Raw genomic sequence first — 16,639 nt, forward strand, 5'->3', positions numbered from 1 at the left:
TGAACAGTACTTCTTCTTAAGACAATTACAGTTCTAGAGATATGACCTCAGACTTTTTAATGCACTGCTTCCTCACTGAAAATTTTCACACTAAATACAAAAACGGAGAGTAATAAATTTAAAAATGAGTATCGATCACTTCCCCAGCATCACTGAGATTTTGGTTGACTCCTAAGTATAGGGAGCAGTTTACATTAAGGCAATTTCCCGCCATGAGATTGAGTAGGCAAGCAATAAACAATGATTTCAAAACTGGTTTTACAATATTTTATTCTATTAAATATGAAAGAGCATACATACAGGTGTTATTTTTGAGGACATAAATTACACAAGGATTACATGTTCTGTCAGAAAAGCACAATAATGAAACATCTTTACATTTCAAACTTTTCTTGTTAGCTTTTAACAAATGAATCTACTTCTGTTGCAAACAAGTAACGAGTGCTATTGAACTTTTGCAAATTCCCACAAAAACATCATGCTTAGTAGGATACTTTAAATATTGTAAAGATGAAATCAGAATTAGATTTCTAAATAACAAGATGGAAGAGATTTACTACTTAATCAAGATAAATGACACACTGAAATAGGAGCCGAGACAAAATTGGTCATTCATTAAAAAAAAAAAAAAAAAAAATCCACTTGAGACACCACATTTGAATCTGCTTTCTTTACTTGCAGGAATAGTCGCTGTGATTATGTGCATTAAAAATGAGCAGAACTGCCCCTAAATATTTATAAATGTAACGACAAAGTTTAGACGTGCTGGTTTTCTAGTTCATTAATTTTTCCACTGAAACCCCCCCGCACCCATGAATCTATTTGAAAAAGTTTGAAATTCAGCTCTTCTGTTGAGGGCCACTCGAGCCTATGCATAGACTTCCATGTCTTCCATGGTCATCTGTGCAGGGGGCTACTGCATCCTATGTACGGATTTTGGGTCATCGTTGAAGTACCGGACTGAGTTACCACTGACTTGTGAGAGCAGGGTTAGTCTGTGGAAGTCCTAACACATTGTTTTTATAAACTTCATGTAAACAGGAATGTAATTGTATCATAATGAAAGCTCTCAGTTTGACATTTGGAAGACTACTTGGATAAAACACGAAATAAGCATGTAGTTTGGGTTGTGTTGCTAGGGATTAACTGAGGTGGTTTAATATATTAACACAAACATTAACAGAGTGAAACAGACAAGCTGATGTTACTGCAGGCTGTAGTTTAATTTTCAAGAGGAGTAATGAAACACAATTTCTACAAATGGTAATTTTTTTTAACTAAGGACTTCACATTTATTTATAAAACCACGGAAGTGGGGTAATATTCCTGATATCTTTCAAAACATTCTGCAAAAACACAGCTTGAGCCTGCAAACACTAGAATATACAAGCAGTGCCAGGGACCTCCAAGGTAAGCATTCTCATATGGCAAAGAGCTGCAGGGTTGTCTTTGCTTTTTTCGGAGAATGCTCAATAAAAGTGCAATATAGTGAAGCAACTAATCTAATTATTATGCTGTTGTTATTATTGATGAAAAGTGTTCAGATATTTTATAGTTGTGCCTTTTGTAGGGTGGGCATTCTGGTTTGAGTAGAGCCAGACCAGGTGAGAAGGGATGGGCATGGCACACCCACGCATTTTCTTTCCCAGGGTGGTAACGCCCCAAAGCAGTTCTACTGTTATAATCCCATCGACAGCTAAAGCATCCTGCTGCCCAGTTTCACACCGATAGTTCTGTTTTGACAAAAGCTGATGTTTGTTTTGCTTTTCATTTCCACTCTGGCCTGTTCTCCCTTTCAGCTCCTCGGCACCCTTCCTTTCCCCACCCAGCCTCTTCTCTTCCTGAGATGTCAGAAGTACGTACGTTAAGCTTTGGAACCTGAGAACGTGGAGGTATTTTTTGATACTACAGGGCTGTGTTTGTATTGTACCATATTATCTCCTGCTATGCTATTACAGTTACAATATAAATCTTCTAACTAGTTGATACCTGATGCCTTTCCCATATAAATAAAAACCAACGTACCATTCAGCCACGAACACATGACACTTGTTAGAAGAGTGGCCTTTACCTTCCACAAGTCCTCTTTTCCAAACAAATGTTGAGGGATCTTTTCAAAAAAACCCAGCTATGAAATATTCCTTTAAGCAAACAATTTCACAGTAAAATAAAGAAAAATATATCCAGAAAATAGCACTCTCTCAAAATTAAAACTTATATACATCAAGAAGTAGTTGAGATTTTTCCTCATTCGTTTATCAGTTCTACATTATCTGTAGATAAGCAACATTATTACTAAGAGTTATGAATAAGAAAAACAAATCTAGTGAAGTAAGTGTCGTGTCTTTTTTAATACTCTTGAGAGATCAAGGAAATTCAGCATTCAACTTTATTATTATAATTATTTTTAATTAAGGTAGCAAAAGACTGTTTAAGCTTAATTCCCTATGGGTTTGAGTATCTAAGACTTAGATCCTTCAATGCGCTCTAAACAACCCATGCCGCTACACTTATAATCACCTCTGGGTACAAATCCTCTGGATTCATTCTAGTTAGCTCTTTTTTCCTACGGAGTGGAAAATTGCCACTTAAAACTTACAAATCTTTGGACAGCTAGTGAGCTCTGATGAACTATTTTCAGCGTTCCTGTCTGTCAGTCAGACTTTTTGATGAAATTAGTATTCCACATTGCATGCTATGGAATGCTATGTCAAGAGCTTGCATTTTTATCTTTTGGGGTTTTTTCCCTACTTAACTGAGGTTTAATTCATGGCAACTTCCATGAGAAAAGATGATGTGCTTATGTCCAAGTGTATCTATTTAAAGAGAAAGATTATTCTCCATTCCCATCCAACAACTATTCAGGCAATTAGCCTTGTAGAAGTCAATAAAAAGTGACAGATCAATCACTATCTTCAACAACTTCACTCCGCCACTATTTTGAATTGCTGTGGGTTTTGAAAAGGAAGAATGGGTTTATTTTTTTCTAAATTGCTTTCGTGTGAGAAGAATAGATTTTTTTAAAAAAATTCTCCTTTCATGTGAGAAGGAGTGTTAAACTTGTAAACTGTGAACTTAACTGATGCAAACCAATGCCCAACAAATGCAAACCTGTGAACAACTATCATTAAATACTCCGACGATATATCCAACTCAAACACTTGCAGCCCAGGATTTTAAGGTACATCAAAATGGCAAAGGTACAGGTAGGCATTTTTTAAATCACTCCTCAACGATTAGGTGCCTAATTCCAACTGACTGAAAAGCCTAAATTTTCTGGCAATCTCCTAGATGCTGTCTGTGTCTTTAAGTTTTCAAGTGAACTTAAAAGCTGGTGCATAGTATGCTAACAAGGACTTATGACAAATTCAGCTACCTGTAGCCAAATACCACGTTTATGCCATGCAAAGGACTTTTTTAAAAAACAGACACTGGGCAATAATTTTCCACAGTTTAACTTATGCACAGCCCTGAACTGTCTCCTCCTGTTCTGTGAGAAAAGACAATCAAGAGCTAGAAATGCGTTGCTGGAGCGGGTGGAGGTGGGGGGCTGGAAGCGTGTGCTGGCCTCTGGGGTTTCGCAGTGGAAGACGATCTACAGCACGGCTGTATCACCGTGTTGCTGCACGCATGGATGGTACATAGCATTGTCAATTTTTAATAATGGACATTGAACAATTGGGACAGTTTAGAGAATGACCTTTCGATTTAATTAAAGCTGGAAAATGGCTTCACATTTCTGGGATTAACCTTTTTAGATGGAGACGGATGTTCCAGAAAGGGATTAGAGTACAAATGAATGGTCCCTCAATTTAGAAACTAAGCAGCTGTAAAAAGAAAGTTACAATTTTGAAACATAATTAAACTGGTCGATTGTACAGTTTCTTATGCTGACTTTTAAATGATACTAAAATATTGCAGTATTTTGAGTCATTTAAAGATCTGCTCAGTGTAACATGATTTATGCTTTCCAATACAAAATTGGTTGTTAACATTTCCTTCAAAAAACCCCACCTGACTTGTTTTGGTAGTGGGTAATTTAAATGTAATGGACAGTAAGATTGCTTTTAACTCTGCATTAACGTGCATCAACCTTCTTGCGAACATAAGCTTGTGATTTCCTCATTTCACTCCCTCACTAGCAACTGAAATGTCTTCAATTAGAAGTATGCATTGATTATACGTTGATCTACATTAAATATAGGGTACATAAGAAAAATCCTAGCATGTTTTTTTTACAGAGCACCCAACTGAAATCTTTACAAAAGATAAGATAGTTATCCATTCTTCAATGTAATAGACACAGATGCCACTTTTATAAATGTACCCTTATGTTCACTCGCCAATAAAATAGTAAACAAATCAACTTTTTAAACCATTTTTTATAAATTATTAGAGTATTTTTACCGACACTCTCTGACAATATACAAAAATAATACTACAAGATACCAATCAGTCTGACCTACCCCTCATTTCACAGAAAAGTAGAGGTTATGGAAGGATGTTCTTGTAATCAGTCATCACCGTAGATGTCTCCTGCAAACGGTAGGTGTACGTGGCTGCCCGTGACGTTGGGAAGTCGAGAGAGATCAGGCAGGTTCTGGATGCGTGACCTGAGTTCTTTCCGTACTTGGGAAACTCTGGCTAGCTTGCGTTTGTACTCCTGTAAGGCAGAAGAATTCAACATGAGACTCTTTTGCTAATACCATCCCTACTATTTACTGCACTTGACATTTTCTAAAGAAAGTATTCCTTCTGTGAGTTAGATGACTAAACATCCTTTAATAGGTGAGAGCCTAGAGAATTGGGTATTCTGGAGGCAGAGGCATCAGGTCTAGCATTTTCTCAGCGTCTGACTTTGGAAGCATAGCCACGGGATTTTTCTGCTTTGAATTGTAAGTACATAAATGCTAAATGAGGCAGACAATCCCAGTTAACACAACTACATGTGTTCCTCCATGTGACTAGTATAATGGGATAATTCTTAGAAATTGTATTAAGGATAATGGATACACGTACTCTACTATCATTCTCGAAGTACAGGAAGATAAACTTACTGATGTCAAAGTTGTTACTTTCAGAAGTTACTTACTGATGAAAGAATAAAAAACAACCAAATACCACCTAACCAGGCCTGTTGATCAGCCCCACCAAGCTGACCAATCATAAGTATTTTGTATTAACTTTTATAATAAAAACGATATTGCATCAGTACATTTATGGATCTAACCCTGAGTTTTCAGAAACTTTTTGAATTGGGGACTTAGGATTTCATATTGTGTTGGAATACAGGTCAAACCACTCATAATTCATCTATTTAATGATTATGAGGCACTTTTCACATGAAACAACATTATACAAGATAAGGTATTTAACATTGTAAACCAGTGCACTAGAATATAGTTAGTGCTCACCTATTAAGAATACAAAACACAATGGAGAATACCAGTTTGTATAAAATGAAAACGGTTATTCCAAAATGTAGGAAGATTAGGGTACAATTTACAGGAATATTTACATTTCAAAAACCTGGAAACACATTTCTTTGGAGAGCAAAAGAGACTAAGCATTAGCAGGCAAAGCGGTGATTCATGAAAATATACTGTAATTCACAACACATCAAATGCAGATGCTTTCTAGTGCGGCTGCGGGTTTTGCTGCAGCCTGGGAATGGCTGGAAATAACAAGAAACAGTTAACCTACAACTTGGATAATCAAGATCTCATGATTATAACAACTTCTAAATAATAGTGGGGAAAAAAATCTACATCATCCTATAAAAGGAAATAAACAAATACATATACAAATCAAATATAAACACTTTGAAGTTCCAGCAAGTATAAAAACACTAAGCAAAAGTCTATAAAAATAACAATCATGCTATTTACAAGGTCTAAACATAATTTTAAACATTTTTCTACACTGTTAATAGCATGGAGTAAAAAGGAAGGCCAATGAAAAGACCTTTTGGTAGTAGAACCCAATACAGTAGTACACATGTGAAATACCTGGGGCATGATCAAGATTATTGGACAAGGTCCAACACACATAAAAACAAAGTTTGAGACTATTAGCAGTGTGGCCTTCTTACCAAGGGCAGTAAGAGAACCACAAGAAATCTTAAATTCTTAATGAGAAAGTAATGCATAGCTAAAAAAAGGTAATAATTAAATCTTTACATAGAAAGAGAAGAAACTGTCCCCTGAATTACGTTCATCAATTCCTTGTTATCATTTATATTTAAAAATTAAATATTACATGCAGTTCAGAATATTACGAGATACTAAATACAGTGAAAATACTACAGATGCCCCGTCAGCAGAACTGTAAACACTTGGTGAGGGTACACAGGGCAAAGCAGCATCCCTTTTACGACACAAATGATCAAAGATGCCTTATAACTGCAAGTCCTTTCATCCTAGGAAAAATGTCACTTGCTCACGCTTGCCTAAAATATCCTCTCTGGCGTAAGTGACTTCAGGACATGGCTGTGGAAATGAAGGGCTGTATCCTGACACTGTATCCTTACAGTAATGCCCAAAGGCCACAAATACTTTACTGTTTTATGTCTAATATTACAGCTGCATCCAGAGGCCTCAGTGAGCTGATTCTGTGCAAGCAGAATGGCAGCATGTAAAAAGCTGGTAACAGAATACTTCTTGCCCTTTTCACTATTAATTTTAGTCCAGAGTGCAGAGATAGACTCCTGACTATTATTTTAGGGAACAGATTTTAATGTCAGAGGAAAAGACAGGTTTCATTGTTTAGTGAAACAAACAATTTGGCAATATACAGAACACTAGTTAACCAGAATCACTATTTTCAGAAGCAGGATGGCTGGAGATTGAGCACTGGGCAACGAGGGCTTTGAGCAAGGTTGAAGCTAGGAGACGTGGCCTCCGTTGCGAAAGACATACTGCTGTACAGATGAGGATTCTGTAAGCAGAATCAAAACGCTCAAAAGGCTCAAAATTAGTAAAAAAAAAACCCTATAAAATCATTCCAGCAGTTAATTCTTGTAAATGGTGTTTGAATGAGCTGAATCCTAAGTTCATTCTCTGTCAACGAGGAAAGTGAAGCAGCAAATCGGCGTCCCTTCATAAGCTTGAGGCATGATGCTAGGCAAATAGGCACAGATCACACTTAGCAGCTATATTCTCTCAAGACTTTACTCCAAAACCTGAAATGTGCCTTAAATTAGATTGCCAGTTTCTTGACTCCATTAAAATTCCCTTTAGCTGATAATAAATCATTTCCATAGTAACATCACATTTCTGACATCCAGCATTTTCCATATAAAATTTGCCTGGGACGTGTTGCCTAGTGAATATCAGCTTGATCAATATTACTGACAGTAGGTTCCTTTTTCTCACTAAGGAAAACGTTCTCATAAATTCAGTCTCCCACGTAATACAGTCTTCTTCCTCTCGCCAACACCTTCAGCATAATGCACAGTCTCAGGCAGTCAAAACTCGTTCCTTGTGCCTTTTTAGAAATAGAGACCCCTGAGAAGGTTTGCTCAAAGTTTTTACTATAAAACTAGAGTAAATAAAAAATCAGACAAGGTTTTATAGTTCATTATATTATTGATGCAATATAAGCTACAGAATGCAATTTTAATACAATTTTGGTCATCCAAAGCATATGTGAGATCTGCAACTACAGGTTAGATGTCCATGACAATCCTCCCTCACAAGTAGAAATATTATTCACCTCATTTTCCATGACACTCCCATAACCATTCTAGAAATCACTGGAAATGTCTAGTTTTCATGACTGGTGAGAATTTCAAAAGAGGGACAATTTTCAAGTACAGTGACTTAGCAGTTTTGAGATACTTTCAAAGGGGTGGCTTTTTACAGTTTGACCCAATTTAAAATCACTAGTTGCTTCTGAAAGGGTTTGCTTATATATTTTTAAGGCTGGCATTACTTAAGTAGTCCTGGACTGTTGGCATATCAAGTACTCATTATCAATAATACTCGTTATTATTTTATCATAATAGCATGCACATGTACCTACAACATTTTTCCTCAGTGTATATGTTATGAGTGTGACTTAATTAAAGCAGAGGAGTAGGAATAAGCATATCTCAGTGTTATTTCTGATATTGTTGGTCCATTAGAAATGCTGGATACTATACAACCCAGTAACAATTTGCCCATATTGTTGACACTTCTAACTGCAGAAATCCTCGTGGAGAAGTTAAATTTCACTTTTGTTATGTTGATTTTAAGATACACTTCAAATTGCCCCCATGTAAATGAGGCAAGATGCAAGCTATTTACTTCAAACAGTCAAGGACAGGCAGAAGTATGATGTTTTCTTTTGCTACACTGAGCATAATTTGCATCGCTTGCTACCTAAGGAGAACCTTACTCTTGGGATATATGTGCAACCTGATGTATGGAATTAAAGTCCCTTCAATTTCTCCAGTGGTCTAACATAACACTACTTTCAAGCAATAATTTTTTGTACTTCCAGTCATAAAAGTAGGTTTATGAGATAATTAGAAGAACTTATTTTGCTCATTAGAATCCCACTGATTACTACAGTTTCCATTACTCGACAGGGTAGAATATGGATATTTTGTGAAAGCAATGCTAGCAACCTATGGATTCCACACCTAGATTAATCGTAATTCTCTATCAAATAAGTACCAGGCAAAAAAGCCAAATAATTTTTGATTAGGCACTACAATCATAATGAATAATAAAAACATGGGCAGGCCAAACAGGCTGTGCACCGCAGAGGGTATTTTCTCTTCCAACTGAAATAGGCTGAAATAGATCTTAATATAGAGTTTCTGCAATTACTATAGAGAGGTGCTACAGCTAAAACAACCTGGAACTTCATGGATATGCTTTTCCTTTACAATATTAATATGACTTTGAACCCTCACCTGATCATTAAGACTACAGCATGCATCAAAATACTGTGTGGCAGAAAATGTATAGCAAAGTGAAAGAAACAAAGTCCGATTCTAAAGCAAGAACAAAAGGTTTGCAGAAAACACAAATACTTAATCTGCACTCTTGTTAGCTACAGAAAGAAAGGTAGGGTGGAAATCAATACTCCCAATACAGAGAAACAAAACCCAAAAGGCTTAAAAGGCTTTTAAGGTGTTGAGGGCCTGTGTATACATCAGCATCCATGGCCTGTATGTACATCATATTTAAAACTGAGATCTCTGGCTTTCTAGGTCCGTTCCAACCTTCCAGCTTCAGGTGCAGATAGCGGAGCTGTGTTACAGAGCAAAGGCTTCTCACGCACTGTGTCCAACAGCACAGAAACCACTAGAAATCTTCAAAGGCTCAGACAATAGCAAATGGCATGTGATACCCCGATACCTAGATTCTGAAGTTCAGAAACACAGCATTTGTTCATAGACCCCACCTTGGTAAAATCTAACGCATCACCCAGTCTGGGTATTTTTCTGCAAGGAAGACTGAGAACTAGAGTTGAAGGAGTCAGATAAGCCTCACTACCACTCTGGAAAGCGGGTGAGCATGGCTTCTCACGTTGTTCACTAGCTTGAGCCTTTAATCATACTGTTTACCAGTGTTAAGGATGAACAAAACCCTGAAATAACTTTCATTTAAGACACTGAACAGAGCCTGAACACATCTATATGCGTTACACATGCACACAAGGTTGAAAAATCAAGGACGGTTATGACAAGCTTAGGAAAGGACTGACTTGGCTAACTTTCCTTTACACATTCTGCCTGTTCACTACAAAACAGATTTTTGGAAGAAAGCTTCAACTTTCCAGTATGTTAGCATCTATCAGTTTTCCATTAGGTCTTACCACATTTAGAGCAAAACAAATAGCACTGAAGCAATGACCTACCTAGTGACTGCTTTGTTTACTCCTCATTGTTCTATTGCCTCACACATTACTTACTGTATGCAGATTTACTAATATTCTCATAGGTTTTCTAATAACATACTTCACCATTAGAAAACATAATTTATTATTCAGAAAACTTCTTTGAGCTGACAGATCAAAATGAAATGCAACCTCTAATTTTGAGTGTCTCATTTTTCTTAGTACTTAAAATTACCAAGAACTTAATGCTTCAAAGCAAATTTTCTAAATTAAGTTAAAATACTAGAGACTCCTCAGCTTGTCTGCAAATGAAGCAACAGGAACCAATGAACTCAGAAGTTTAACTAAATTAGTGACCACCTGGGGAACACTTGATTAAGTGACTTTTTGTCTACCATCAACCGTTATGCTGTGGTACAGACAGGAATACACTGCAGCTCTTCAATTCATAAATTCCTGAGTGCAGCAGCAGTAAATAGGAACAAAGCATTTTCCCATTGGAAGGGTGATTATCAGAAATGTGAAGTCCTTCAAATGGCCACAAACTATTCTTTCCATTCCTTGAAAATGCAATTTGTCTAGCTCCTTCCAGCCTGTACCCGGATCTCAAATCTTGTTCATCCCAGTCTTGAGTCTTGGTCTCCATCTCCACTCCTTCAACACTGTTCCTACAACCAATCTCTTTGTCCAATAAAGCTGTTCAATGCCTCTCAGACTCCAGTCATGCCTGTATTCACATCCAAACACTCACAATTGTTTTTTGCCTAACTGTTCCTATTTCCTTCCTTTCTGGCTCCAAATCTGAGTTCTTCCCTTTCCAATCCTGGTCTGCTCTTATCACTGTGTCTATAGTTTTGGCTGCGTCTCGTTCCAGTTCCACATATTTCTCCCCAGTGCTATACTCAGCCTGTCCTTGTTGTCTGCCTATATATTATCTCCATCAGATCTCCCTATCACCTCACAGCAGTTTTTGCTTCCATTCTCTTAGTTGAAAGGAATTCCAGTTCCTCACATTTCAGTTCTACATGATGCTATGCTTTTCTGACCAGTCACTCCCTTTCTCCTCAGCCAGCTGATCTCCTATTCCTTTCTTTACTGTAATGTCTAGTCCTGGATCCCTTCTTAATCTCTGCAGCCTCTGGTGCCAAGTTCTGTGGGCACTTGCCCACTTTCTGCGTTCAAACCCACCGGCTTCCACCTCCCCATTACTCATGGGAGCCACGGACAACCCACCCATGGAAGAAGTTCTCTGCTGTCCTGTCAGGTGCTTGGCCCATGGTCAGCCCAGAGAACAACTGTATACAGTTGCAATTGCAGAAGAAGTCTTCTTTAGCCCAGGCTGGAAAAATCTCTGGCAGAGAAGCTCTTTGTGGAAGTTAGTAATCCAAATTAAAGGATATCAGGGTTCAAGTTTAAAGGAATCTCTGAATGAAAAGCTTTGATGGTCTATTAGAAAAAACACGCCTTTAGCAATGAATTTAAGAACAGTTGTGTAAAGTCTTCAGGCTCAAATATTTACTGTACCCAACAGCTGAACTGTAAAATTGTGTACGTCAGACGCACATTCCTCATTTCATGCAACCCTTGCCTGCAGGTCATTACAACAGTCTCAGTTCCAACTTCAGATTCCACATGTGCAACTCATCTTTCTGAAGCTAATGCTGTGAGTGTCGAACCGCTAAAACGTGGACTTTGATGTTCATTATTTAACAGAGACAAATGGACAGCTGAAAGTATGAAAATTCTGTAAAGCCAAGACTACATGTAACTATTTTGAAGATGAAAAGTGAATCTGAGAATGAAAGTAACACTGCAGGTCAATAGGTAGGGGATTTATCTATAGCTAGCTAAGAGATAGCTGTTTCAGATCCTCTTCTTTTGTCAATGACATATCTACATAAAGTAGACGCACGAGACCTAGTTTTATTGTAGCAAGGCTAAGTACTATTAGCAGTCTAGTCCAAGCAGCAGAGAGCTTAAAGCAGGCTAATGTATATAGATTTTGCAACTGCAGCACAGGGCCACTCGGCGTTAACCTGTGAGCAAGAAAGAAAATGAAAGAAAAGTGTTTCAATCAGAAGTGTTTTATTGACCTCAGATTGGGCATTAGCTGTATTTCAAGTGAAATAAATAAAAGTAATGCAGGTAGAGGACCTCAACTTTCTGCTACAGGTAGGCCCAGGCTGTTGACCTCGTGCAATTCAGTAATCAATCAGTGCAGGTCTGTCTGTGCAAAACTGGCCTTGGACATTTTCATCAAGCTCTTCAAACATTTTTTTAAATTATTTATTTCTGTCTTTTATTTTCCCATTTCATAAATGACTCCTATCCAACCTGAAGAAACAAATGTGAAGGACAACTACCCTACAATTCCAGAACAGTCCTACCTTAAAAGCATGTGGCTATTTCTTAAAGAGATTTTTTAAATAATGGTTCTCAAAATACGCCAAGAAATGCCAGGGGGTCATCCAATGTGTGTACACTCTAATAAATCTTACCAGCTAGACAGTTTCATATTACACTTGTCGACTTATTCTCACAATTTCATCAAGTAGCTTGAAACATACATTTTAGAGACACGGCTTCTAAAGAAGAGGATTTAGTTACAGCTCAAAGCCAAGCATTCACAAGCCTGATTTGCTTTAATAGTAGTTGAAAGTGCTCAGCGTCACAGGAGAATTGAAACTGTAGTTTATGCGACTAATGAGAATAATTATCTGTGTAAGACAAAATGTTGACATGCTGCATGGTAATTTTGTTTTTCTCACCTTTCCTGAGTGTGAAATAGAGACTTCAAATGCAGCATTCAGTGACAAGGATGGGAGCATCAGAAAGGTAATGTTGGAAAGGGAGAATTACACAGCAGCAACAGATATTCTGATTTACTTCTGGAAACTGCCCCTCACATATCCTGTGGGAATATCTCCAATGAAAACTCTACCATGCATGAAGCAAACAACCACACCCCTTCTACAGCCAACAAGAAAGGAGAAGCAGCTTAATTTTCTAACAATGCACAGAGATACAAGTTTTAGCATTTAAAAAAAAAAAACCAAAAGAAACAGTGCTTACCCTCAAGCTTTAATATTAAAAAAACCCCTATGATGAGAATGTCTTGCATAAGGGAAGCGATACCAATAGAGAGCACAGAGCAATTACAAGAAAAATTCACAATGTAAAAGTCTCTTATCAAACAAGAAATTTCAGGCAGCAAATTTGGCACCCCCATCCATTTTTGACATTATTTACCCAATTATGAATTGCTCAAATAGCTAGTTTTATTTGATAATAAAAATGGTGCAAAAAGAGGTTGCCAGGGCAGAAATTATGAGCAACCAGAGAAGAAAAAGTCTAGAGAGAAAGCAGAACACAGAACAAGTAAACAACATTAAATAGAACAAGGAAAGACATTTACAGTGTTTTTCCTGAAGTTTTCTTACCCATTATGAACTATTTTGCTCCCAAAAGCCTACACCTTGCAATAACCCCACTAATGCACATCCTTCTGTGATGTACTGATAAAAGAAAACAAGTATCAGAGGTTAGCAATCATTTCTATCTAAAATGTCTTAGCTTTTTAAAGCATCTTTCATCCATTCAAGCCACCTGCATTTCATTAAAAAGGTCTTTTTAAAATGATTATCCTGGTTTATATAGAAGCTCTAAGAGTACCTGTGGGGTTTGCTGTTTTGTAGGTCTGTATTTCTATCCAGTTGTGGATGAAGTGACCTTGGAAGATGAGGTCACCAGGAGAACATACTAAGTTAAATGTTTTTAATTTATTCCTGAGATATTTACAAATGAAATCATGAGTAATTCAGTACATGTTACAGAGGAAAAATGAAATAATGTAAAAAAGTTCTTTCATTCTTTCAATTTTCTTCCAATTTTTAATAAATGTCTAATTTTGGAATGGAGAATCATTGTTTGCGAAGTACGGCATTTCAGATATTCCTGATAAAGATTCTAATGACTGAGACTTTTGACTATTCAGTAGGCAGTAATAAAAATCTAAACATATGTACATATCTAAAATATCTGTGTGTCCTAAACTAGTTATTTGGGTTTCCACAGTGTTAAAAAAATGGAATTGCACAAAGTAGTAAATCACCCTAAATTCCCTGTTTTGCCATGTGCTTCTCGCATGTCAGTATGCATGTCACTTTGGTACATTTTCACCAGGTATATTACCCTGGGGTTTTTTTGTATGACAGAAACTCCAAATTTCTCTCTTATTCACACAAACTTCACTCTCACAAACTTGATACTGTTTTAAATTTGTATCAAAGGTTCCACAGAAAAACCTCAGGCTCTACTTCCATTTGCACAGGCCAAAATAAGAACCTGAAATCTTTCAAAATGTTGTTTTTCCAGTACCTCAGGAAAGCAGGGAAGTACATGGGGTGTATCAGATTTGATGTCCAAATTGCAAAATAATTATATCTGTCTCATTCCACTGGTGAGCTGCTTCAAATTCCCTGAGAAAACAAGATCTGAAGTAGCAATCGAGACTGTACTCTTGCTGCAGAAAAGGCCTTACCATTGAGGCAAACTGAATTGAATAGCAATTGAATATACATGGCTTGTGGGGCAATTTAAGAACTTTTAAAATATTTGTCCACCTCTTCCCTACTTGTTCAGTAAACTATTAAGACTGGTCTGTCCCTAAGTTCATGCTTGCAGATCTCTCATAAACATGAAGCTTGAAAGGGAAAAAAAAAAATTACACCTAGCACCTGACAACTGGGACTTCCATCAAGGGAAACAAACCCAGCAGGTCTGAACCTGCAGCTGAAGTTCAGGCAAGAGCTGGATCTACTGGCTGGCACAGCAAAAACAGTCTGCCAGGACATCTCTTAAGATTTCTGGTCTGTTGGACACAATCAGTTGTGGGATAGAGTAAGTGTTTAAGAAGAACATAAATGCCCTCTGGGTATGTGTTTCCAGCCTGCTATGAGATAGAAGGCTTGGGTATTCGGCCTGGGTATGCCACTTCACTTTCACTCTGCAGTGCAACAGTCATGCAAAAGGGAAACGTTTCCCCCATGTAGGAGGGGAAACTTGGTAACGAACAGCACTAAATCCAAGGGACACTTATGGGAAATGACTTAAGATCTAACCATGACTTGTACAATACAGACTTGCACCCAAGCTTAAGATACTGTCTTAAAGAGTGGCTGTAAAAGTCACCATGCATTCAGTTCTATTTTTTTTTAATTTTTTTTTTAAAGGGCTTGCCTTGTAAACCAAAAGGTAATTTCTCTACTGGCAAACCCACCTGCGAGTGGAAAAAAAAAAAAAAAATCAAGCTAGCCAGGCACCACAAGCTGAGGGGGCTTAGCAGCTCAAATGAGTCCCTCAGACTCCCAGCCAGCCCCTCAATACTGCAACATGGCAAGACCAGCCTCTGCTGAGAGAGGGCAAGTAATTGCTGATAGCACAGAGAGAGCACAACTGCCCCCCCCCTCCCTTTCACAGCTAAAAAGAACAAACTAAACCCCATGCCTTTGCCACTGTTCAGGGAAAGTCACTTGCTCGCATCTACATTATCAAGAGTCAAGACAATGGGGCCAAATAAAACCAGCAAAAAAACGCCTCCCCACAGTCATTCATCTGCAGGTTGAAATCTGCAACTGTGTAGGGCATATTTCATTACATTTCCAGGTCAACTGGACTTTAGAGGAGAAAGTTCATTGTGCAACATGGCAAAAGCTGTGTGATGTAGCATAAAAGCATGCTAGGTAATCAAATATTGGAAGAAAAAGTATTGTTAAACATACATGTGCCATGAAAAAGTGGGCAACATGCTTTGACAAACAAGCCTGTATGCAGCAGCATAAGAGGAAGGGTTTCTGCTGTTAAAACATTTTGCGGGCTGTGTAGAACATATCTCCTGCAGAAATTGTTTTAACTCTGCAAGGTCCAAACTTGCATTATCAGAAATGTGCAGTATCCCTCCCTCCCTCCCACTGCAGCATGGAGCCTGCCTGCTGTCCATCACAGTTTGTCTGTGTGTTTACATTTTGCTTTTACTGGAGCTCTAATGAAATTCAGTATTTTTCAGCAACTTTTTCCTACTGGTACTTGGGCACTGGTTTACATGCAGAAAATAAATTTGCTCCAAATTTTAAATCACATAATACAATTATGATTTCTTCAATTAACAAGTACATATTTAAACGCTAAGCCTTTATCAATTACATTAAAAGACGCAACCCTGGAGTTTGTGCTCAGCATTTTATAACTGAAGATAGCTAAAACCTAGATTATACATTTCGGTCTTTACTACCTTTTGTATTTTTAAGAATAGCTTCTGTAAACTCTCTTGCTCTTTTAGTTATTACCTAACTGAAAGTTAGCTATTCAGACACCAGAAGACAATGAATACTTACAGGTAACTCCAAAACTGAAGTTCAAGTGATCAGGATTATTCTACAGCCCCTACAGGAAATTACTCTCAGAAGCCTAAGAATTACTGTTTACCATTTAACAGAAGCATAAAGTTGAAACCCACAGCTGCTATTGAGCGTGTACAATTTTTCTGATTACGTTGCATGAAAAGAACATTAATTTTCCACTGACTACAGTAGCTGTTACCCAGCATGGCTCCGAGGATTTGGGGCTAGGATATTTGCCAAGTTGTACATGCATACATAGAGCGCAAAGGACACAAATGGAATAAATGAGATGCTCCTAGTCAACACAGTGACAGGAAGCTTCTCTATCTTGAACTGTAAGATTTCAAAAGATTATGCTAATAATCATTTTATGTTTTGCACATACATCAAAACAACAATTTTCAACTACC

The 16,639-nt window shown here is 37.6% G+C and overlaps 1 protein-coding gene across 1 annotated transcript in view; it reads right to left on the bottom strand.

Annotated features, from left to right (window-relative positions):
• Positions 1-253: 253 nt before the first annotated feature.
• Positions 254-16,639, bottom strand: part of RPRD1A (regulation of nuclear pre-mRNA domain containing 1A) — a 44,725-nt gene continuing 28,339 nt past the window's right edge. The window contains exon 7 of the mRNA XM_054818708.1: positions 254-4,663. Coding sequence (XP_054674683.1) covers positions 4,514-4,663 — 150 coding nt within the window. The 3' untranslated portion in view covers positions 254-4,513. The remainder of the gene's footprint in view (positions 4,664-16,639) is intronic.

Source organism: Grus americana, chromosome 2 (assembly GCF_028858705.1).
Source record: "Grus americana isolate bGruAme1 chromosome 2, bGruAme1.mat, whole genome shotgun sequence".
NCBI lineage: Eukaryota > Metazoa > Chordata > Aves > Gruiformes > Gruidae > Grus > Grus americana.